The sequence below is a fragment of the Lagopus leucura genome, unplaced genomic scaffold, assembly GCF_019238085.1.
Source record: "Lagopus leucura isolate 7727_CA_CO unplaced genomic scaffold, USGS_WTPT01 Super-Scaffold_100103, whole genome shotgun sequence".
Lineage (NCBI taxonomy): Eukaryota > Metazoa > Chordata > Aves > Galliformes > Phasianidae > Lagopus > Lagopus leucura.
In genome coordinates this window covers 303,161-328,580 of record NW_024962324.1, presented here as the reverse complement: position 1 = coordinate 328,580, position 25,420 = coordinate 303,161, and the positions used below count along the sequence as shown (strand labels likewise).

Genomic DNA, 25,420 nt, shown 5'->3' with positions numbered 1-25,420 from the left:
TCCTGTTATGTTAACAGCTGTCCTTGGAAAATCAAGCCCTTCAAACTGTAACAGCTCCGAAACAAGTAGAATCCCTCAGGTATTTCCCTAGACATACTTCAAGGCTCTGCACTGAGAAAGACCCGCAGTTGGATGTGGGTTCAGACAGCCTGCAGACTGATGGAAACACTCAGGATTTCTGGTTTTTCTTTGTTCAAACAAAAAAGTCAACACCCCGCCCCCAGAGGTGTCCAAGGCCAGGTGGGATCGGGCCCTGGGCAACCTGTCCTAGCGCCTGGCTTAGTGGTTGGAAACCCTGCCCATGGAAGGCAGTTGGAACTGAATGTTCTTTAAGGTCTCTTCCAACCCAACCCCTTCCATGCTTCCATGATCTTTGAGGTCCCTCCCAACCCAACGTATTCTATAATAAGACAACCTCCTATTTCAAGGTACCGCCATTTCCTCTGCAGATTCAGAGGCCTTTTAGTGAGGGCTAAATGGCCGTCTCAACTTCCCTTTAAGCTCCCAGGTTTATCTTACAGCAGAGAGCATTTGCAAGAAGTTTTAGTTGGCCCCCTTTCCCCAAGGCTGCAAAAAGCTCCATGACATGCAAACAGCACCCTGACGTACTGAGGGTTATTACATTCCAAGCCCTTTTCTTGGAAGACAGGAGAAAGGCGGTGGGCACTTCCAACCCAACCATCCTATGCCTCTGTGATCTTTAATGTCCCCATCAACCCAAACTACGCTCTGATTCCATCGTTCTACGATTGCGAAGGCCCCTTCCAACACAAACCATGCTGTGACGTTATGATAAGAGCTGTTATGATAAATCTGATTAAGGGAAGAAAGGGGAAAGCCGAAGTGTTGGGGACTGGAACCCAGAACAGACACCGGCCTCAGACAAACCAACACTCAACGCGTCGGAGTGCCCAGACAGCTTGGAGGGCGGCATATGGGGAAGCAGAGGAGGACGACAAGGCCGCCATGCCTACGCTAGCTACACATCAGCCTCCTTGTGCTGTTATCATGAGCTGCCTTATCTATTTTCACCTCAGGCAGAAGGCGCCCGCCGGGCATGCTGGAAGGCGGGCCGCCGATGAGGGACACGACGCCGTTGCAATCCACCGTGCTGTTCCTCTTGATGTTGCGGCGGAGGTTGGGGAATATCCGCGAGGAGCGGCTGCCCTGGCTGTAGCCGCTGTAGCCGCTGTAGCTGCTCCGTCGGTCGCGGCCGCGGATGGGGATGAAGAGGGAATCCCTGCGGCCTTCGCTCTCTTCCACCGTGCTGTGTTCGTCGTCGGCGAATTCGTTCTCCGAGCCCGGGTCGCGGAATCGGCCCTTGTAGCTGAAGATGCTGCTCTTGCTGTTGTGTCGGGAGAGGAAAGGGGAGCCCGGGATGCTGAGGAGAGACTGGGAGGAGGGAATGAAGGGCACTGAGGTGAGTGGCATGGATGCAAAGCACCGTGGTGACCTTGTAGTACTTGCAACCAAGATGGAGAGTGACTTTTTACGTACTATCACAAGGGGGAATGGGCTGTAAGCTAAAAGAGGGGAGACTGAGGTGAGGAGGAAGCTCAGTGCTCAGAGCACAGTGAGGCCCCAGCACTGCTGCCCAAAGGAGTGTGGGTGCCCCATCCCTGGAGGTGCTCACAGCCTGGCTGTGGTTTGGAACCTGGATGGCTGATGAGGGGCAGGGAGCTGCCCAGGGCAACAGATGGGGCTGGGGGGCATTGATGGCACTTCCAACCCAACCATCCCATGGCTCTGTGATCTTTAAGGTCCCCATCTACCCAAACTATGCTATGATTCCATCGTTCTATGATTGTGAAGGCCCCTTCCAACACAAACCATGCTGTGACGTTACGATAAGAGCTGTGAAAGCGCTTTTGCTCCCTCTCCAGGTCCAACCACCACCACTCAGAGCACGTTGTTCACTTTTGGCTGAGCTACACTGGTGAAGAAGTTTGATCTGGGTAGAACAACTAATCTCAGCAGCAATCCACGCCAGGGCTGCAAACCTGGGCCTTGAGTGACATCCTGATCCCCTGCACGTGTCAATGTAGGGGCAGATCCTTCTGATGTTCTAGTCAGGATTAAACAGAGTATGATCCCAACTACAAATAAGCATAAACACTAAGGAAGAAAACGAATACTACCTGGTTCATGATGGAAAACTTTCTTCCTATCCTGTTATCCGGCAGCCTGAAGGCTTTTCTCCTCATGCCATCCTCTGATTCTGACTTGAACACTTTCTCGTTGTCGCCCTTCTCCTCTCCTTCCGACAGCTCTTTGTCCTTCCGCTTCTTCCTCCGGTTACGGCGCTCCTTTGCACTCTTGGAACTCAGTTTAGAGATCTCCGATGAGCTCCGAGACATCCTCCCTCCACCATCATCTTCCACAGCATCCTCAGAGACCGTCCCTGCCGAAGTGACCATGGCAGCAGCCTGAAGGAGAACAGGGAAATAAATCAGAGTTTCTCAATGAACAACACTCCATTCGCTGCTTTAAGAGAGAATGCCAGAAAGCCAACCACGGCATTGCTGCCTTGTTTATTACACATCACTGTGATAACAGGGAAATAGATAACTAAAAAAATGCAAACGAATAAAGAATTGACAATCAAAACACTCACCTGTGCCTCCTCCTGCTGCTTTTTCAGTTGTTCTAACATGGCCTTGAATTCGGCCTCTTTCTGCTCTGCCTCCTCCAACGTGGCCTGGTTCTGCTCTTCATAAGCCATGGCCACCACAGCCAGGATCAGGTTGACCAGGTAGAACGAGCCCACGAAGATCACCAGGACAAAGAAGATCATGTAGGTTTTTCCTGCCGCTCGTAAGGTCTGGAAGGAAAGAGAATGGCAGAGGGCAGAGGAAAGGAGATGGGAATGCCACTTCCAGAGCGATGCATGTATGTGAGCCAATCCAAAGTCTCTTGACCTGAATGCTCCTAAGCAAATTACAGTATTTTCTGAATATATTTAAGATATCAGTGGTGCTGAATATAAAAAATCTCAGTGCTTCCACTGCGAAGCACAAAGACCCTGCATGTTCAAAGCCATAAACACAGGAGGTGACATCCCTCTTATGATCATCCAACACACGCAGACTGAAAAGAAGTTGGGAGTACAAAGCAAAACTCAAAGCCTGAACTCCTTCAAAACAAAGCAAAACGAAATTAAAGCAAACAAACAAACAACATTTCAGCAAAGTTCCAAGGAAAGACTCAAATAAAGCTGTCTCCCTTGTCTTTCCCCCTAACTCTCATGCTGCGTAACACCGAAGCAAAGCGTTCACTTACTAATTGATACAAGTTTTCCCAAAAGTCCTGAGTCATAAGGCGAAACAGAGCCAGGAAAGCCCAGCTGAAAGTATCAAAGCTCGTGTAACCGTAGTTTGGGTTCCGTCCTGCTTTCATGCACGTGTAACCCTCTGGACATTGACTGCAGAGAAGAGGGAAGAGATGTCAGGGCACTGATGCAGCAAAAGGGGTACGGCCAATCCATCGCATGCATGTCAGCAGTGAGAACCAACTGGAGGCAATGGCGCATGGAAGGTTTCTGTTTCTGAGCCTCCATCCCTTATTTCTCTGATTGGACACAGAAGGAAATAATGCCATCAGACATCATCCTTAGGCGTCCCAACCCCCGGAGATGACACGAGAAATGCCAGCTCACATCCCATCAGTGCAACAGACAGCAACAGTGGCTTTGTAATTAGATTAAGGGATGTGAAACATTTGCATTTCACGTTTGAAATAAAACCAGGACCAACAAAGCAAAGCAACAGGAAACATTCCAAAGGTTTTGTCATCATTAGCGAACATCAGTGGCAATTAGTCATTCCTCTTAATAAAGCTCAACCACTCACCCTGCATCGGAGCTGTTACCACAGAGCAAAGGATCAGGGGCACCAGGAATTATGTAAAAATTTGCTGAAGGAGATGAAAAAGAGAAGATTACATGCCCACACATATGGAAGTAGAGGATTTAACATACTACAGCACGATAAGAACCTCAACTTTAGCGTTGTCTACTGGAGTGTTGGTAAGTTTATCAATCTCCCCCTCGTTAGCACAGGCACGGGGATGCTGCAAAGCACAGATGGGTGCCAGCAGCTCCAGAGCTGAACCAAAGGAAGGAGCTGACCCTCAGCCAAGGGGCCAGCTGAGGCACTTTAATAAAGTCAGGTTTATAGAAATGGAGAAACATCCACAAAAGGGGTTTTCGTAGCATAAAGTTGGGCAGACCGCATCGCAGCCAGGTCAGAAATTCCGGGCAGCAGCATTAAGCGAAACAAGAAGGTTTCAGGGAGCATCACTGCAGAAATACCTACACATATTGTTGGTGTATTCCTCCCAGTCAAAGCCCCGGGAGCCGTTATCCAGGAACGTCTCGTTCACGTTAATTGGCCAAATCACACACTTGTTCCTCAAATTGCCCATAAACAACTGCAGCCCAATCAGAGCAAAGACACTGAGGCAAAACACCGTCAGGATCATCACATCCGACAGCTTCTTCACCGACTGGATCAGGGCACCCACGATGGTCTTCAGGCCTGCGGAGAGGAGAGCAAGACTGGTAAGAACACAGAGTCATTGAAAACCCAAATATATACAGTGCCTTATCATGGCTGTGGGATGGCAAAATGACACCGCCATAAAGGGGTTGGGTTTCGGGAACCTAACATTGCTCCAGAGCATCCTCGCATTTGGGATTTTCAATATATGGCAGGGATGACCCATCCCCATGCCAGCCCTGGGATCACTGGTTTAGGGGGTGAGGCAGCAACATGAGACCAAGAAATACGGAGATCAGCCCTGAGGGCATCTGAGGTTTGCTGGATGGGACGAGGATTGCGCTCTGGAGTCACTGCATTGGAGGTTGGGTTTGTCTGAACACAGAAATCAAAGGGGTTTTGTTACAGCTGGGGCAGGACTGCGCTCAGTGCTGGCTCTGATATCAAAGCTCTCAGGGTCGTTAAGCAAGGCTCGATGACAAAAGCCAAGAGGATAAAATCCCATTTGTTTCCTAAACCGTCTGGTCTGGAAAAGGAACCATAACAACTCTCTGGTTGTGTTACTGGAGTAAAATGCAGCATCCAGATTTAAGCAATGATTTGGGACGCAGGAACACTGCCCATTAATTAACATTTCTGACATCAAGTAGGGTCAGCTGGAGTCTGTAAACGAATGGAGAAGCAGGATGGGGAGAGGAAGGAGGAAAATGACAATTTTTTCCAGATTTTTTCTCAAAGCTTGAGGAGCAATTCCCCTTTTCCCCATTTCTTGGCAATTCCTAAGTCAACCTCCTTTGCTGCATTTAACAAACTGCCTCTGTGCACAAAGCCATGAAGTGCTTCAGGAATGCTCCTACTTAGGGCAGCAATAAGATACACGAAAAAGGAAGAGCGCAAGTCAAAGTCAGAGGGAAATGCTGGAATGCAGCACAGAGATCCGAGAGGAGATGCTGCCCCACGTCAAGCTCTGCCCATTGCTTACAAACCATTCTAAGGGCTTTTTTCTTCTCCCACACAGTAACATATACCCAGAATCAGTTCCTCCTGTACTTTAATTCACTCCATGAAAAGGCACTGGGCTCCCTTTACCCAAATTTGGCCCATTTTTACCTTCCCAAAGCATAGCTCTGTCCATGCCCCAACACCTCTGCCCTACCCCCATCTCCCACTGCTTTCATGTTTGTACCAGTGATGCTAGCACTAAAGGAGATGTTATTCTTCCGGAGAATTTAAAGATTCAATCAGCAGAAGTACTTTCAAGTTCAAGAAATCATTTCAGTCTCGTTTCAAGACTTAGTTTTGGTGAAGGAGCCATAATATCCGGGTAATCAATGGGCTGCATAAGGACCCAACTCAGATATAAGGGAAATAAGAGAGTGTAGGGTAAAATAGGAAAAAAATGGGTAAAAAAAGAAAAGCAGATCCATTAGTACAGGGCTGGGTTAAGGTCTCTGTCTGAGGCCACACTGAGCATCCTGCAATAAACCTTGCACAAGAAACCTCTCTACACCAACAGAGGTTTGGATCCACAGTGGGAACAGAAAGAGTCTAAAGCAAGCAAAAAGGGATTTTTTACGGAGGGATCATTTTTTAACAGTGTCTTTTGTTTCCTTCAGAACTTTTAAGTCGATGCCAAAGCCCGACCCAAACACCAAGCAGGCTGTTTGCTGTTGGTTCTGGCAGGCAGATGCCGTTATGACATTGTTTGCATGCTCATCCCGTCGCCCCGCTGCTCTGCCCTGCACATGCAGCCACCTCCCCAGCAGTTGTGTTTCTGTTCTGCATGGTGCTTTCTTGCTGTGGCCTCGAGCCTCATTTTGGGGGTGATTTCATCTGGGTTGTGTCAGGCTGACAGCTGATGGCACTGGAAAGATAAATCAGCAATAACCCAAGTGCCAATAATAAACCACCATGGGTTGATGTGGTCTCAGGAGCCGTAACATCAATGCAGCATTTTGACGTTTCTGTATTTCCACACAGAGCCTCCACCTGCTTTTACCCAGTGCCATTCATGTCCTGGTGGGGTTTCCCACTTTTATCTTGTCCATAAAACACCACGAGGATGATTGCAATTATTGATGGAAGACTACTAGCACTTCTCATGACAATAAGATCACCTCCTCGTTAGGCACAACGTTAAAAACCTTTTCCTTTACGGAGTGAAGCAGAAAGGAAACCCCTTTATGTCGAATACATTCACCTCTGCTCTTGCACTTGATAAACCTAATTTCATATTAAGTAACCAGAAAGGTTAATTACACAAATGCTTCACATCCCTCATATATTGCCAGTCACAAAACCAAAACAGGAGCAAGGTTTGCGCATTGGGTCCATGCTGCAGAACCACAACTGGGGCAACTCTATCCCAGAGCCTAACCCACACAACCAACCCAAGTTTGGCCAACAGTGAGTCCTGGCCATGGATAAATGCAGAGCACCCAACGCTCAGCCAGGAGTCCCTCAGCTGGGTGCAGGAAAAGTGTGGCTGCACTGAACTGAGAGCTTGGATCCCTTCATCCTTTGCTGCCATTTGAAATAATGGGAGAATTCCATTGGTTTTGAGCAGCGTGGAAGGAATGATACAAAATTGTTCTGCTCCTTTCCATAGAAAGGCAAGGCATGCTGCTGCACAAATAGCAACCAGCTCATTAAAGCTGCATCACCTCCATTTTTCTACGATTACAAAAGCAAAATACGGACGAAATTTATTCCAGCAATGCTCCTTCTCTTCAAGCAATGCAGTCAATACCTGTGGCAGCTGATAGAACCGCAGCTGCACTCCAGGTCTGCCCAGTGCACTGCTAACAGCAATTACCAAAATACCTTTTGCTCTCTGTGTGTGCACTGCCAGACATTAAGGGAGGGAAGAACATTATTCTGGCATTCTCCCATTCAGTGCAAGGAAAGCGGGTGCCACTTGAGACCATCATGCACAACAGCCACGTACATCTGATGGGTTTAGCAGTCTGGAATGGGGACAAAGTGACGGGCCCCTACAAATCCATTGCTCAAGTTCTGGTAAATGTATATGAGAGCGTACCCTGAGTAAGGAAAACATCCGTTGCCAGTTAATGCATCGGGAGAACAACGTGAAGAAACAGAACAGCAAAACGTTATCAAGTGGTTCCTGAGGTGAGACGGGTCAGGCACCCAAAAGCTGGAAAAAAATCACAGCTGCTTCAATGAATCGAGCCTTAAGCTTGACCTCAAAATGAGGGATGCTCCTGAGGAACCACCTGCACCAGGTTCTGCACGTGTCCCAAGTGCTTTCTGTACGGGGATGGGAGAGGTTCTCACTTCTGATCATATTCTCAGTCCCTGATGCTCCATGGTCACCTGCAGTCAAGGGCAGCCCTCATTCTTTGGCACCCAAAGTCCAGAAGCATCCCTGTAAGGGACAGCCCTGCCGTGCAAAACGGGCAACGTTGGGAATTAGGACCTGGGGCTTCATGAAAGCTCACACAGCAGTTTGGGCCACAGGGCAGCCCAGAGTAGGAGAGAGCAGCAACTCATTCCAAACTCATCCTTGACTCATTCTGGACTCTACTTTCAGTCTGGCTTTCATTTCAGAGATTGGAGAGCCACACGTGTACACAGGGACGGAGACGTATGGAACAGCAGGCTGCTCATCCAATGGCCCAGGAGCCTCAATTTCCAACCATCCCATCCATACAGACTGCAAACCCATCAAAGATAACCCAGTGCCACTGGTGAGAAATAAGCAATGCAGGACGAGGGGGGAATATCAAAGAGATACAGCAAGACCAGCCTTTAATGCTTAACGGTTCTCACCTGGAATTACAGAGATAGTTTTCAAAGCTCGGAGAACTCTGAAAGTTCTCAATGCTGAGACATTCCCCAGGTCCACAAACTCTGTGACATATCTGCAATGAGGGAGGTCACACACAAAAAACACAATGACAATACACAAAAAAAAAAAAAACAAAACAAAAACAACCAAAAACCAAAAAAAAAAAGAAAGAAAAAACAACCACTACAGACAGAGCAATACATCACTCACAGGGGCCCTGTACCCAACAGCTAACACCAACCGCAGGACGCCTTACCTGGAATTACAGAAATAGTTTTCAAAGCTCTCAGAACCCTGAAAGTGCGCAGAGCTGAAACATTGCCTAGGTTTACAAACTCTGTTATATACCTGCAGAATTAAACCAGAGTTAATGGCACCGTTGGGGTCACCCTGCAACACAGCTGGCTGTTTGTAGGAAACAGCTCGTCATTTAAAACCCTTCAGAATCCGCGTTTAAAAGGAGAGAGAGAACTCTAAGGGGGAAATTCAGCTTAAGGCTCTTCAGACTGGGCCAGCTGCATGGATGGACATTCGGCTCTTGACTACAGAGGGCATGAAAACCCTACAAAAGAAGGGAATGGAGAATTCTTGAGCCAACTGCATGGATGGACATTGCATTGACTACACGGGGCATGAAAATGAGAGGCCGACCCTACAGAAGAAGGGAATGTAGAATTCTTGGGCCAGCTGCATGGATAGAAATTGCATTCTTGACTATATGGGACATGAAAACGTGAGGCTAACCCTACAGAAGAAGGGGAATGCAGCCCCACGGCCAAATATGCCAGGAGTCTTGGTGACATTGCCTCTGCTCAGTGGGTTCAGGGATATTTGCTTTGCTTTCCTCTGAGTCTCAACAAAGCATCACCACCTTCTGCTTTGCTTGCTCCATTCTAATCCGCTTGGCTTTACCTGCGAGCCACAGGTAGGTGGGATTATCCCCATTTTACACAGGGATAAACCTGAGGCACACAGAGGGTAAGAGGCTTAGTGCAGGGCTACAGAGTTGGGTCGTATCCCTCTCTGCTGTGCTGTCTGGTGAGGAGGAGGGCACCAAAAAGCATGGAAATGTGCTGTATTCAAGATTTCTCCTGCTGCAGGAGCGTTTTATTTCAAGAATTTTATCTTATTTTCATTGGTTTCCAGGTCCAGACTCTCCTACAGCAAGGCAACCCAACTAGACCAGGGCCTTAGCCAGGGTTCTTCCATAGTTAGGTCAGCTTTTGGCAGATTCAATATCCGTGCATTGGGCCTTTTAAAGCTGGCACGCTGTTACTTGTTAATTTATTAAGAAACAAAGCAAGTGACCAATTAACAGTGACTCTCATCTACTGGGAGCGTGGCTCACAAAGGTTTACTCTGCGCACAGCAGATCCCTGCCCATCTTAAAGCAAAAACAAAATGGCGGTGAGTTACGGGTTCTCCAACTTCTGTGTGCGAAATCCAACTCTTTGCAACTCAACTCAACGCACAAAGAGCTCAGGAAAAGCTGTGGCTCAGAGCTTGGAATGCAGCCCAACCAAGGCCAGGTAGTTCAAACAATTAAAGTATTTCACCCTGATCAAACTCAACTGCTCAACTGGGCTCCTGAGCCTTCTGCATGGTCCTCCAGTCTTCGCTGGCCTCCACTGACTACAGGAGCCTGAACACGGACATGCTTAATGCTTCAAAATGTAGAAAAGGGAAAAATATATATATATATCTTCCACCAACAACTGCCAGCTCACAGCCCCAGGTCCAGCTGTGAGTTCAGGCATCCACGTGAACTCCTCACTGTGAGCCCAATGGAAGCTGATCCAGCACAAGAGAAGAGGAGGAGGAAGGGAAAAAAAAGGCGTCTCCTTTTCCTGACATCGCATCTTCATCAGAAATTGCTCAACCTGCAACAATTCCAGCATGCAAGCCCAAAGGGGAAGGGGTGGTAGAGACCAGAATGTAAAGATGCTTGGCTCTTAATCCTACACCCAACAGAAATGCTGCTGCTCTGGCACGTGAGCTCATCTAGATGCTAGATACTACTGTAAAATCTTGTACTAACAAAGGCAATTTGTAGAAAGTTGCTTCTTTAATAATTTCTTACAGCAGCATTGCCGCTACATCCATGGAGTTGCAATTGAGATCTATGCCTCTGTGTCAGGCTTTCTATTGAAAAAATAATAATAACATAAGGGTTCGCTTAAGCTTCCCTCTATTTGTTCTTTCTCATACACACCCACCCTCCTCCTGAGGTCTCATTCCCTCCCATGTGCCACAAATAGCTGAAATAATCTGAAAACGCCACTTACGCCATCATGATCACACTGAAATCTAGCCAGTTCCATGGGTCTCGTAGGAAAGTAAAGCCATCTATACAGAAACCTCTTGCAATAATTTTCACAAGTGATTCAAATGTATAAATACCAGTGAATGTATACCTGTTAAAAGGAACAAAGAGAGCTGTGCTGAGACGTTTGCAGGCATGTAATGCTAGGCATGCTAACAGGTGAATTACAAACACTTCTGTCTAAACAAAGTGGACAGAAAGGCAGCTTGCATTCTGAAGAAAAGCAACATTCTGTATAAAAATAGAAGAAATATTACTTACTCCACATTCTTCGACCATTCGGGTGGGTTACTAAAAGTCATGAATACACAGTTGGTCAAAATAGTGCACATAATGATCATGCTAAATACTGTGGAACAAAGTCAAGGATCAAAGGCACACTGGGGTGGCTCTTCACATCAGCTCCCAAAGACCTCTGCACAACAATACAGCCCAACAACCATCTCCATTCTATTCTCTGCGTGCTACACAAAGAGCTGAGACGCTTCCTGCAGTCATGGGAGATAAGAATGGGGGAATATATACAAATAGTGCTTTTGTGTCTCTTTGTTCTCTGCTTTCTGGTAGGCCTCAGCAATGCAAAGATCACGTGCCTTCATAAAAACGTACTCCCAAATAATTCTGTGTGTTCAGTGCCATCAAAAACTACAGTCTGCTGTTACGTTCCCCCAGATGGGAGGACAAGTCTTGAGTAGCACAGAACCTGAAATGCCATTCCCAGCCTCAGCTCCCTAGAGGAGATGGAAGCAATAGGAGATGGAAAACCCTTTTCTTCTTGAGGTGCGTGAATCCAGCAAGGAGAAACCCCTAAAGCAACTAATGAAGGTGCTTTCATAGATGCGTTTTACTGTCACCTTCTGAAAATAAACCACCAAACACGGCAGTGCATCCCATCCAATGCTGCTCTGTGCCTCCTCTCCTAGTAGAACATGCAGGTGATGTTTCAGAGCACTTGGAGCCCAGCAGCAGAGCATTTTGGACGAGCTTTCCCGTTAGAAGGAGGTTTAAGAGTTGTCAAAGGAGCAGGAAATTAGTTGGTATCTAATTGCACATAAAGTGTCTTTGGCTCCTTCTCCGAATATTAATTCTATTTAACCATTCCAGCAGCTAGTTAAAGCTCAACTGCTCTTCATGCAGAACACAACCTCACAGCTGTTTCTTCCAATGCTTAGGATCCTAGAGTCATTAAGGTTGGAAAAGAGCTCTAAGTCCAACCCCAACCCACCCGTCAGAATGCCCACTCGTAGAGTCATCAATGTCAGAAAGTCCTCTTAGGATCATCCAGTCCAACCGTCAACCCTTGGCCGCCATGCCCAACTGAGCAACATCCACATATTGATGGTGGAGTGGACACAGAAAGGCACAATTTAGCAAGGAATGCATAAATTAAACATTTACTTGATTGGATTTGACTAAAAGCCTGTGCTTCTTCATTCATAACAAACCCAACTCCTCTAGAAGCGTAGTTAATAAATAATGATTGAATTGAGCAATAAGACAATAGGCAAGAGATCTTTTAACCAATAAAGACAAAAATACCACAGCAGTAAAAAGGATATGAATGTATCAAAATTTTAATAGCTATTCTTCTAAACAGATTAAAAGGACTTAAAATGTACAAGGCAGGTGTGGCACTAAATCGGAAGAGTGTTTTCCCTCTGTTTAGTACTACAAAGGTCTGCAGAGAGAGAAAGAAAGAAAGGAAGAAAGAAAGAAAAAAGAGAGAGAGAGAAAGAGTTAATGCATGAAAATCGAAGCATGAACAGCACAAAGAAAAGACCAACAACTTTTATGGTAAAGAAAATCCTGCGTTTTCTGTGTTTTTAAACGATGATCTCCTGTAAGAAGCTCCCGTTAGGGTGAAATAAACCCACCAGCACATCATGAATGATTCCACTCCAAGCCACCCGTTCTGCTAGGCACTACAGACAGCAGAAGGAACATCTCCCATCCAGGAGCACATATCTCCATCCAACAGGGCAGAAGCACTACCCCTATCCAATACATAAAAACCAAGGCCCAAGGATCACAAATGTCATTGCAGAAGCAGCAGCTCTCAAGCCACAGCCCCGCGCACGAGCCCATCCTTGTGGGGCAGCAGCTGGGGTTGTGCCTCCTTCCCACACCCTGCAACCACTATCAAACCTTACCTGCCAGGAGAGCACAAGCCCCCAAGTCGTCGCCACGTGCTCTTACTGCTGTTAATTAGTGACCACGAGTGAAAATTAGTGAATCTGGGCTCCCAATGGCCTACAGAGGGGAACCCATGGGGGCTCTCTGCCCACGCAGCCGTTGCGCTCCCCCAGGAGCATCGATCTTCAGAGGTTTGTCATCTCCCTCCTCATAAGGGAAACAACATGTTTCAGCTCATTTGGGTAAATTAGGCCACTGAGAGGTGAATTATTTGAGAAGGAAGAGAAAATCAGACTGTGGTTCCATGCTAAGTGAGAAGTATTAGTTAGCACAACCACTAATGCATCTCCCAACAAAGAGCGCTTTAGAGACAACTTTAGAGAGCTCCTAAATTGCAGCATGAAGAATTAATGAGCAGATTACCTTGACACGTAGGAATATTATAAAAGGCCAGAAGCTTTTCAAAGCTGCTGATTACAGGGCGCTCAAGGGCATCTCGGTTTTAAGACCCAGCACAGCCAACTCATCACGGCTCACCCAACACTTAACCTTAAATCTCCTCTCATCCCCGGATTCAGAGGGGACGCCCACCACACGCTCACAAGCTCCACTTGTAGCCCTAACACAACATTAACTCCCAACACTGCTGGTTTTAAAAGGAATGAAATCTCCAGCGCGATTGTGCTGAAAATCCTGCGGGCAAAGACAGAAAATCCTGGAAGTCGCCGTGCAATGGTTGTGTGAGATGGGCGAGCTCCATTCTGCCTCCATTCTACGTGGGGGGATCAGTGTGCAACAGCACTCCGACCTGCAAGCCCAAAGCAAACCCACTCCTCACCTGGAGACCGACGCATGCTGCACCGCGGATGTGAGCCCTGCCAAGACTCAGCGCTCAGAGCTGGAAGAGCAAGCCAGGCTCAACGGGAAGCAGACGCAAGCAGCTCCGTGCTGAGGGTCACACACGTTTGCAAAAGCCATTTCACGAGGAACGAGCCAGAAATTTGGCACAGCCTGTTGGTAACACAAGCTGTCCAGGGATCAGCGACTGCGCACCGCACATGAACTCCACATTCTGCTTGCCAGCTTGGTCCCTCTCCTGTTGCATGACCTTCCATGAGGCCATTCTGTGTTTTCTCTTCCGTGCCCTGGCCAAATTTCTCTCTTTGGAGAACTCATGGGACTTACTGCTTAGAGAGCTCACCAAAACTGGGCCTTTCAGTAGCCTGGTGCATTCCAGTCTGCTCATCGATTCCGGTGCTTCCAAGATCTCCCAGGTGTATCCTATAAAATCCTGGGTAAATCTCCACTTGGCCTTCTAAATAGAACGATGGGCACAAAAGCCAAAACGCATTTGGCAATTTAAAATCTTGTCTTCGTTCTTCTGTATGCTGCTGACATATTAAAAGTCAATTTCAAAATGGCTGCACGCTTTTAAAACGTTCTCTGGTTTGGGTCCAAGAACATCCTTAAGCTCTTTTAAGATCTGCTGAGGCAAAGCATAAAACTCAAGAGAAAGGCGATGCCTGGAAAAAGGCATTTTGCAGTCTTCTTTTAAGAGACAAAGCCTGGCTGAACTTCCAAAAGTCTCTGCTTGATGTTAAAGAGTTGTAAAAAGATTCTGCCCAATTCAGCTTTCTTAACATGGGCTGGAAATCCCATTGGTTGGACGTCCAACTGGTTGGACACATTGGTTTTCACACTGGTTCTAAAAAGCTTAAAACGTTTCTTGTATAGAAGAAGTAATATCACAAAAGTCAAGTTGTCTCTGAAATTATTTGCAAAATAGTGCCCGAAAGAAGCTATGCTGGAGAGTATGATGGAAGGGATCGAGCGATGGCAAAAAGAACTCCAGATATACAAAGATTTAGACTAATCCTGCTTCATGCTGGTTTCACATTAAGCACTTCTGTAATGGCTGAACAGTGAGGAGGAGTGGGCAGAAGGCTGAAGAAGAAAACAGCTTTATGAACAGCACATGAACATATGGAACCACATTCCTGCAGTGGTAACATGACGACTGCCTTCCTCCCAACGCAAAGCAGAAGAGAGCAGAGACGTTCTGAAAGCAATCTGAGCAAGTTCCTCTAACACAGCTATTTCCAAGATGGATTTACAGGGAACTCCAGCACCCTGAATGTTGGAAGAATATTTTATATATACGTATATATGCACAAAGAATTGAATAATATTTTACATCCATATTTAAGTCTGCTTTTGGCTCATCAAGTTGTACTTTCTGATACGGAAAACATCTTTCCATCCCTACAAAAATGACGAAAAATTGTTTGTAGAGTAGGGGAAAAGAATTGTCTGCCACGTTCTGCTCATTTTAACCTCTTGTTTGCAGCCCAGTATAGGAAAAACACATCACATCTTATTGAAATTTATCAAATAAAAATCCAAAAAAGATGCATTTAAGAAAATGAGCAGCGCTCAACATGCAATATCTAGAGATACTGAAATTTAAGAGCACTACAGTCTGTCTACGTAACAAAACTCATTCCATCTCAGAAGCAGAAGGGATGCTGCTGCCTTCCACCCATCGCAGCTGAGATTCTCTCACCTCCCATTCCTGCGCCTTTTGAGCCTACTGGAGAGATGGAGCGGAGAAAAAACACCGCTAGGCACCAAGTCCTGGAAAAGGCTCTTGGAAATGAAATTAAAAGCCTGATTTTTGAGGTGGCCCCAACCTTCCACTTCTTCCCTCTGTTCCTTCCTTGAGATGCTCACGAAGCTCAGTAACGGCATGCCTTCATGGGGCCACAGAGAAGTCCTAAGTGGAGGCTCTTGAAGCACATGCTACACAAATGCCTCTCCCACGCTGCCTGCTCTCATCCCTGTCATTTTCCCAGTTCCACACCCTCAAGGTGACATTCTGGGCTGGAGGGCCTGTTTCCAAACGATGCATGTGACTTGATGAAGTTGCAAGTCACTCCATTGGCACGTACCTGCGAGCAGGATCCTCAGGTGTCCATCTGCAAGATATAGGTGACCTCTGGCAATCCCACTCTAGTGGGAAAACAGTTTTCTACAAACCCAAGGTTGATTTTTCCACTGAAGCCAACCCAATCGCTTGCAGAATATGTAGGACCTTCTACTGCCTCCTAAATGGAACAACTGCCGAAGCATCTGAACCCTTCACCTTGCTCTGCAGCAAGCAGGAAAGAGATTCACCAAGCAACATGGATGGAAGTTACTGAAGGAGAGAGGCCACAGTCTGGCCAAAGCCACATTCCGCGGAAAGGAAGAGGCAGGAAATTGTTTAGAAGGAACGACAGCCAACCTTTAAATTGAAGAGAAAGAAAGAGAGGCCTAAAAAAAAAGGGAAAATATGAAAAATGAGAAATAAGTTCGCAGAAATAAGAGGACGGCGACCTTAACTCTTGCACAAGCAAGCACTGAAGAATGTTCAGCTCTGTGGTACACATTGAACTGGGGAATCTCCCATTTCTCCCCATTCTGCCCCGTGGCTCAAGAGCACAAGAAAGACGATGCAATTAAGTGACAAGTTCTTCTTCCCACTGCAGGAGATCACAGATTCTTTTACAAATATCTTCCATCCAAGGGCATCCAAACCGCTCACAAGAAACGCCCAAGACTTACTAGGGCAGAAGGCGTTTGAACTGAGCTGGCAATAGGAAAACGCACAAATTCCATCTCGGCTCTTCATGGCAATCAGCTGGTTTGCTTTCACTGCCATGGATGCTCACATTGGTGTGTTCTCTGAATGCCATTTGTACATTTAAACAAGGAAGTTCATGTGCGAGTTTTTGCTTTTTAACTGAAATTTTTCATGGGCAAGTCATGCTTCTACCATGTGCTTCACACCAGGAATTGGAAGGTGATCATTATTTGGCAAAACAAGGGCCCAGGGAAGAATTTCTCTCTGGCAGTTACAGGAAGACAAAAAGGAGCTACCTGAGCTCCATAAATGGGTACCTGTGAGCAAATGGATTTTTCTGATCCTACCAGGAGTCATTGCTCCCACTACGCAAAGCAAAGAAACTGAGCAGAGGAAAACAAAGCAGCTCAGACAAAAACACTGGGAAGTTCAGCTTGCCAGTTAAAATGCAGCTTCGGTTTCTTTAGCTAAACCAAGATCACTGTGCCCTACTGCAAGGAAAAGTAACCAGCTGACTTGTTCCTATGCATGCTGTACATCTTGCTTTAAAAGAAAAGACCTATGATGCAAACCTTTCTGGCAAATGCTAGAGAGGAGGAGAAACAAAAAAAAATCTCTTGGAAAACTTCCCATGATTCAGGCAGATTCACAATTCCTGATGATTCAGAGAAGGGCCTTTTTTAATGGCCCTAAAAAATTCCTTGTGGGAAGTCACTGACTATTTGAAGCAGCAAAGAAGGAACACGTACCTAAGTTCTTGCCATCCTGAAGCGGATGCAAAAGCAAGAAAGCCAGCAAAATGTTAATCTGGTGTTTGCGGGGCGAGCGAGGCTCTTTTTTGCAGAGCAGCAAGGAGGAGGTGGGATGCTCCATCCTCCAGAACCTTCCCTCCATCTGCAGCGGCTCCGCGGCGAGCAGAAACCTGGTGAGCATCTCCATGCAGAAAGGCACGGCTCTTCTGGAGGCACAGCAGATGCCTCTGGAATTGGGGATGTGCCTCAGTTTTCCTAAAACTGGGAGATTTATCAAGAGCGCTGCGTTTGGAGGCAAATCTGACGACCAAGAAAGCACGCGGGCCAACGGTGCTCAACCCATCGCCTATTTCTGGTGGAACCAAAGACAACCAAGCCTTTGCCCAGTGCTCCAGGTGCTACTTACTGCCCGCTGAGCAATGCTTTCTGTTTCTAGCTAGAAGGAAGACTGCTTGATCCTCCAACACACACCTACAAACCATTCCTTGTTGGATTCGCAGTGACATTTCCCAGTTCCCAACGTGGCGGGGTGCAAGTGGCCAGCCACAGCCGGGGATCCTGGGAACCGTGTGTTTCACAGCCTGCCCACACCAGAGCCAGGCAACAACAGATTTGTTTAATAATGAGAAAATATTTGCTTAATAAAGAGAAAATGTTTCTGAGGGATAGCATAAGCTTCCTTCGCACCAACAACACCCGTCGTCAATACATCTTCTCCACACCAATGTAATTCATTTTCCACTTAACACACCATCCTACTTTGGTACCTGTTCTTTTAGCACCGCTAACAAAACAAATGAGCACTGGAGTGCAAACCTAGAGGAGAATTAATTATTCTAAACTTCAGCGGCCAAATTCAGTCGACTTCATGCCATCGTTGCCCTGTGAGCCGCAGGATCACCTCCAAGTGTGTCAAGAAGTGACTGCTCCAACACAAAGTCATGACATATTTTGCTACCCTGGCCAGCTTACTGATTTTATGACAGCCACATTATCCAAGTTTTGCACGACCACAAAGCTGTCTCACATACAGCTGTCCTGCACGCCGTCTTTCTTTCTCTATATTATCCCAGCTTATTCAAAGTAAATCTCTATCAAAGAAAGCAGTGCAATTAAAGAGCAGAGAAGAAGCTCAGTTTTAAGTCGCCCAACCTTCACTCTTCCTTCACCAGGAAATTCCCCCCTCCGTTTCCAGCAGCGTTTGCTTACTCACCACTTCCCTCAATGACACCACTTCATCTCTTAACACATTTCAGCACCATCAAATGTCTCCTGCCATATCACCTTAATTCCACAATTAAAAAAATAATAAAAATTCTGAGAATGAAAGCAATTTAAACAAGTTATCTCACTTTTTTTTTTTTTTTTTTTTTTTCTTTCCTTTTTTGGTCACAATTTGTTGTACCACTGTTTCGTTATGATCAACTTCAAAACGATTTCTGCACTTGAAACGTTTACCATTCCCCCTCAGTTATAATTCTTCTCATTGCCCTCATGGTTAAAACTGGCACATTAGCACAACTTTGTCTATTTTTAGTTTCCAGACCTTGTTCTGCTGTTTCTATCCAAGCAGGTGCTTACAGACTGATCATCTCTATCTTAGCTGGATGCAGTCAGTGCTCCAAAGGTGCATGAAGCACAAGAGAAATACCGTTAACATTCAAGAAAAGAAAAGGACAGATAACAGTAACAAAAAAGCCCCATCCAAAGACTCCATTCTTTGTCTTCTCTTTAAACCATACCCAAACCTGCAACCTCCTACGAGAAAGGCGGTTTAGAGACTTCTTTCTTGCAGACTCACTTTCTGGGTCATATAATAAGGGTCAAAGTCCTCCAGTGGTACAGCAACCAGGCCTTTAGGGATGTCCCCATAGATGAAAGGCAAATTCTTCCCCGCCTCAAGGTCACTGTTTGGTTTTGGTTTGCTGTCTTCATCGTCGTCGCGATGGCTGCTGTCTTGCTTTGGACGCTTCTTCTTTTTTTCTTCTGCAATGCGTTTCTCAATGTTAGCCAGAGACTCCGGAGTGAAAGGTTTAAAACTATCAGGGCCTGGTGGTGCGAGCAGCCGTGCTGCCATCTTTTCATCCTGCAGCAGCTTCTTTAGTGATGTTGCAGCCCGGACAGGTCAGCTCTGCATGGGACAAAGAGCACAGGCAGAACAGTCAGCGGTGGTAAAAACAGGACGACAAACAGCAAGGACCCAAAAGTCTGCAGGTGCTCAGCAAGCACCGCTGGGTTTCCATCCCCACGCAACCTACAGGGAGCTCTCAGGGCTGGGGCCATTGCTCTCTACTCATTACTAGCCAATGCTCTCTAGCAAACAGATTATTAGACACAAAACCCAACTCGGCTCTGTTCCAGGGTCAGCATGAGGTGCTCCATCACGTTGGAAGGGGCCAGGCGTTACCACCTTCCTGCTAACAAGGCCTTCAGCAAAGCACTCCTCCCAGCACACCCAGAGGAACCCCTTGGGGTCAGGCTTCTCTGAGAGCCCGGCAGCCAAGAGGCACAGAACTGAGGCTCTTTCAACCAAAACTACAACTCCAGAGCTTTGACTAAAATGGCCCTTCCTGCCCCACCCCACGTTATCACAGATTAGGAGAGGTTTTCTGGAAGATTTCCTTCCTGAAGTTGTTGGGATCGATGAGCCGGGGAGCTCTCGTTATGCAGCTTCAGGACCTTGGGCAGCACTCGTATTGAATTAATATTCATAAAACAGAAAATCTATTTTACATAGCTATTTGCATACAACTTTTCAGGTTTTCTGTGAATTTCAGGCCTAAGAATGAAATTAACTTAAAGGCTTTCGTCAAGTACAGTATTAATTGCTGAAAACTAAGCTTCCATACTATGTGGGTTAAATACAGAGTCCTCTTTCAGATGCAACACGAGTGAGTTCTTCTCCATGGCACAGAGCACAAGGAGAAGGGAAGGCAGCAGCTGAGGATGGGCTCACAGAGCTTCCAGCCTGTAAAACAGCACGGACATTGCACAGGGCTTCACACTGTCCCTACAGAGAGCACCTTGCTTTCTCCTCCTGCGAGAGAAAAGCTGCTGGGACGTTCATCTGAATCCAGCCCGCCTACAAACCCTCTGCAGCTCTGCACCTTTTGCCAAGCTTTTGCTGGAGACCCAGCAAGGAGAACACATTGCAATTCTGACGGTGCTCCCACTTCGGGCTCTTCACACCACAGGAAGAGGCCAAGAGAGCCGAGGAATCACTGAGAGCCTGCACTGATGCAACACACTGCAGTGCTGCAGGAACACCGGGCTGCTGCCTTCGGGGAGGAACCCGCATGCAAAGCAGCCGAGGGCTGTAGAGCAGCAACAAAACACCAGCACATGGCACAGAAAGAGCCCAAACACTGCGCGGGATTAGGGCCCCTAACAAAGGAGAAAAGACCACAAGTAACACGGCCTTTCATTCTAACACACTGCATCAAAACATGCATCAAAGCTCCCGCACCTCTGGTAGAAAAATGACTTTCAAATTCCACGAAAACTGCACTGTAGAACCGAGCCATTAAAATTCAGCTATTTCTGCACAAAGTTGGGCCACCAGTGGCCTCTTCATGCCTTGGTTTGAAAGAGCATTCTGAATTAAAGGGGGAATGCAGAGAGCGCCAACATGGCGCCATGCTCCTGTCCCTGTGGATGGGCTGGGACACATTGCCCAGCTTCAGCAATGGGCACACGTACCCCAAAACCGAGACTCACAGCTTGCTGGGAACCTCAACAGACTTCACAAATCAACACAGCTCTGAAATGTTAAAGTTCTCTCTGTTAAAACACCTGGAGATCCCATCCAACCTTTAATAAAGCACCTGGGGTTTCCCCAATAACTGGAACCACCGCTGCAAAGGGTCCTCGCGTGTGACTGCAGGTTATTCCTTGCAACGGCTTCACTCCAGCCATGACAATGGCATTTGCACCTTTTTTGTACGCTGCATGCCAACCTAAAGCTGCCCCACATGTGCAGAATTTCAACAAGCAGCATTTCCAACAGGAGCTTATTTGCAGATCCAAAGAAGTGAAGTACAGATCTTACTCCTCATGGAAACACACAGTGCAGCTGGGGCTGGGATTCTTCTCATTTAAATTTGACCAGACATTTGTGGAGTAAATGCAATAAAAGCAAGGCAAGAAGAAGGAAGAAATGCCAGCATCTTGGTTGTGTTACTGCTAGAAGCATCACAAAACGCCCCACTGATATTAAGGAAAAAAATTAATTTATTCTATTCTCGCAGTATTTGCATGCATTTAATTACCAAATTTCCCACATACTGTGAAACTATACAGCAGCATTGGGGATGTGGTCTAATTGAATGGCACAGATAAATATGCAAGGCCTGAATTTAGAAACCAAAGTAGCTCAGGGACACAGGAGCATAAAAAATGGGGGAGAAAAAAAAAAAGGCACAAATGAATGCCTGATCTGTATGTGCAATGACACAACCAGCGAATGGAAGCAAGCAAATAATATGATAATACGGTAAGTGATCATTTGAACTTAAAAACAACAACAAAAAAGCCTTGTATACCAAAGCAGACTCCTCCTATAGGATGAGAGTGACAGTAAAGGTCTCTCACTCCTCGAGTCCCTCAATATTTGACACGGAAAGCTCTCCTTCCCATAAGGCAAACCTCAAAGTCTCTCAGATCCGACGTTGCTTCGCATCTTGGCCAAAAACATCACAACTCTCCCCACCCCCGGGGCACTGCTGCAAATCCTTCCCGTCCTCGGAAGGCGTTCTGCCCATGAATAAAGCACGAGACGCTCCGATGTTATTCGGACAAACTCGGCTATAGGATCACTTTGTGCTATTTGTGCTCATTCTGCGTGGCTGCAGTCTCTTCTGCTCTGCTTGCCTTTGTTGCTTTGTCGTTGGGATTTGTTCCTGGATATCGCTACACACCAGCAATTCAGCATTCCCATTCCTTGGGAAGTTCTGCCTACCCTGATTTCATTTGTTTCCCCAGGAAATCAGCCCATGCTAAGAGAACGGACAAAACTGGGATGTAAACCGAAAGGATGGGAATGGAACGCTCATTCAGTTCTTTAAACCCAAAGACCCATTTTCGGAGTTGATGGCATCGTGTTTTATACCCTCACAACGACGAGTCAGGCTCTGCAGCTCCCACAGCCAACATCTGACCCTCATCTTTACTCAGTGCACAGCGACAGAACCGCCAGGATCCTTCAGGGACTCGATGTTGTTACAAAAATCACACAGATCAATACATTGAAATGCCTCTAGCTACGCATTCCCACCACATTTTCCACGCTCACCATCATATACTCAAAGTACACAGCCGTGCCACCAGCTCAGCAGAGTTTGTTTTGGCCAAACACATTCTTCCCATCGATTCTTCAACGTGCAACAGGAGAAGCACTTGGGACACCCAACCCATGGGAAGCTGTGACACAGAGGTGAGTGCTGCACTGAGCGCTGGGTGGCTGCTTTGGGAACGGAATCACATCACCGTGCACCCCAAAATTCACCCTGTGCGCCTGGAGCTCAGTGCTCAGAACAGCACGTGCTTCACAGACCAAAGATTTTACACCAGCAAAGAAAATGCCGCACTGTGGTGCCCAATTACCAAGAAGACAATTATTTCTTATAAATGTTCCCAGCAGTCCGTTTACTGGTACATTATGAAATACTCTAATAAATTATTCAAGCTAATTGTCAAAAGAAATTAAAAAAACACTTTTGAGGCAGTATCTTCGCTTTAATACATTTCTTCACTTATTAATTTGCAAGATTCAGTCATTTGCAGTCCGACTTCCATCCCCCCAGAGAGCAAGTCCTTCCACAGGAGGTTTTATGTAACCCACATAGACGCACATGGATTGGAACTGAACACGCAGTGCTGGGGCAGGAAGGAAAGCACCGTGCTGATGCAAAGCCCTCTGAAATTCTTCTGCACGAGGGCCTAAAAAGCCCCAAACCAAACCATGGATGCACGAGAAAAACGCGTGGCTGCAAACAGCCTTCCAAGGGACTCGCAGATCTCTTCCATCTGCAGTGGATTCCGAGAGCCTGGAGCAGGCCAATTTTATCAATGAAAGGCAGCACAACCGGCTGCGATGCGGGAGGAAGCCTCTCCCTTGGAAAGGCATCATGTGATGCTTGATGCTGTAAGGTGGAAGGAAAAAAGGAATGCTTTCACTATCGAGCAGCATTTATCGCCGTGCTGCCGGTGGCTCTCCCCACCCTATGTTGAACGTTGCAGGGGTTTCCCATGTGCTCGAGTCCAAGCCGTGTTCAAGGGAGGACTCCAGACAGAGCAGGAGAGAGGCGATGCTCTTGGAACAGCGACTGAACCGAAGCTGAATGCACACAACTAAAGGTCAAAAAGGAACGGAAACACAGGGAGGGGAGAGGAGTGCAGCACCAAACGCTACAGAAAAAAACGTCTGAAGAAATGCTGGTCCTAGCATTTACAGAAGCACTACTGAAAAAACAGATCGAGTGCTGCGGGCTTTTCGGTGCCTATCAGGAGGGTTATGACTCCTTTACTGTCTCCTAGTGAGTTACAAGAACTAAAAATAGCAGAACCAGTTCCCTCTGTTAGACGTTACTCAAAGCTGACTTGCATTTATCACCAACCTCACTGAGGAATCCGGGGATCAGGGCAAGCTACGCCAGCTCACACACAGCATTTTGGCTTCCCCTTTCCAAAGCCCAACGTCTGAAGAGAGAATCGTTCAAAATAGCCATGGTGTAATTGTGAAGACTCAGCTGCTCAGAAGAGCAAAATCTGATTCCTCTCACAATCCTTCCAGCCTATAAGTGACCCATAAAACAGAAAGGCAGAAAGGCAACTTGTTTTTTTACAACAATTTTGGAGGAATCCACTTAGGGCTGCGGAGAGCTCGAAGAGCACAATTAAAAACAGTGCAAACACGGGAGGAAGGAGAATAAACAAACCCTTGTCCAGTCCTCCGCCCTTACACAACATAGATCACAAAATTTCCACGGCGTTCTGGAATACAACCCATGCAGGCCTGGCAGTTCCTCATGTCTTTCCCTTTCCTTATTATCACTTGCTACAGCCATCAGCTGTTCCTGGCTCTGATAACACGGCCATCCCGCTAGGAAAACAACACAAAGTTCACCTCCTGCTACGGCCAGAACGTCATTGGCACAGCGCGTGTGCTGCTCAGCCTTACGGCTCGACAGCCTTTCCCATCCAGGTGAATTTCTCTCACGCTGAAGGGCCCATGCATCACACAGGCTGCACTTAAATCACTAAAGCTGCGACTGTCCACTCTGCACTGAACGAGAATAACAGGGCGTAAGCGGAGCGCCCAAGGAATGGATTTTCTGACCATTCTTTGGTGCAACTGCCATCAAAGACAACTAACACTTCTTTTTTTTTCTGCAGCACATTCATCTTTCTATGATCAGCTGGACTGAGATCACCAGCACAGTCCAAGCAAGCGATCAAGCAGATCATTCAGTCACTGAACCACAATGCAAACTGGTCACCAAAGGAAGACGAGCTCTCTACCAGCAACATGAGCCACGCCATGCAATTTCCTCTCTGTGGTTTCTTAAATTATTTTTCCCATGCTTGTTCTCAATGCTGAAGCTTCTGTTCTGTTATTTTACCTCATCATCTTTAATCCAAACCATTTCTCCAAGCGCAACGATGAATTATCGATCTCCGTGCATTTGTTTATTTCAATGACAGCTGCAGCCGCTTCAGTTGGAAGGCGATCAATAGTGAATGGAAACCCTGTGACCACATGAACACTGCATGCCCCAGGAGTCACATATGGCTGCTGAAGCCAACTGCTTCTCGAGTCATTGAAAAATACTCAGAATCAACAAAGATATCAGGCCATATCTGTTCATTTTAATGCAAATGCACGCTAACCAAACCAATGAAACAAACCCACAAGTGAATACTGACATAACAACCAACAGAGGAAAGGGGACACCATATTTCAGACAGTTGAGCTACTTCACTTTCATTCAATACTGATGTTGTTTCTATTTTATTTCATCTCCTTTTAACTGCATATAAGAAAACACGCTCATGCTCAATTCCTTGTGACATGCAATCACTCTTCCTTCTTTTGTTTAGTGTATACCTAGTGTTACAACTCTGTTCACAAAATAGTCACATAATTAGTATTGCTCACTGGAGCAAGTTACATTATCTGTACCGTGATCTGGATATAAGCCGTACATATGAGCTTATATAACCAGTTAAATTATTTGTAACAGATGCAGGCCCCAGCACTCAGCATGAATGACACTGTAGAAGCGT

General features: G+C 46.6%; 1 protein-coding gene across 1 annotated transcript in view; it reads right to left on the bottom strand.

Moving 5' to 3' along the window:
• SCN8A (sodium voltage-gated channel alpha subunit 8) overlaps nucleotides 1-25,420 on the bottom strand; it is a 47,353-nt gene that overhangs the window by 19,051 nt on the left and 2,882 nt on the right. The window contains exons 2-12 of the mRNA XM_042887670.1: nucleotides 18,939-19,268; nucleotides 12,190-12,308; nucleotides 10,892-10,981; nucleotides 10,593-10,721; nucleotides 8,289-8,380; nucleotides 4,314-4,535; nucleotides 3,849-3,912; nucleotides 3,280-3,421; nucleotides 2,615-2,821; nucleotides 2,139-2,426; nucleotides 1,033-1,392 (exon numbers count right to left, since the gene is read on the bottom strand). Coding sequence (XP_042743604.1) covers nucleotides 1,033-1,392; nucleotides 2,139-2,426; nucleotides 2,615-2,821; nucleotides 3,280-3,421; nucleotides 3,849-3,912; nucleotides 4,314-4,535; nucleotides 8,289-8,380; nucleotides 10,593-10,721; nucleotides 10,892-10,981; nucleotides 12,190-12,308; nucleotides 18,939-19,214 — 1,989 coding nt within the window. The 5' untranslated portion in view covers nucleotides 19,215-19,268. The remainder of the gene's footprint in view (nucleotides 1-1,032; nucleotides 1,393-2,138; nucleotides 2,427-2,614; nucleotides 2,822-3,279; nucleotides 3,422-3,848; nucleotides 3,913-4,313; nucleotides 4,536-8,288; nucleotides 8,381-10,592; nucleotides 10,722-10,891; nucleotides 10,982-12,189; nucleotides 12,309-18,938; nucleotides 19,269-25,420) is intronic.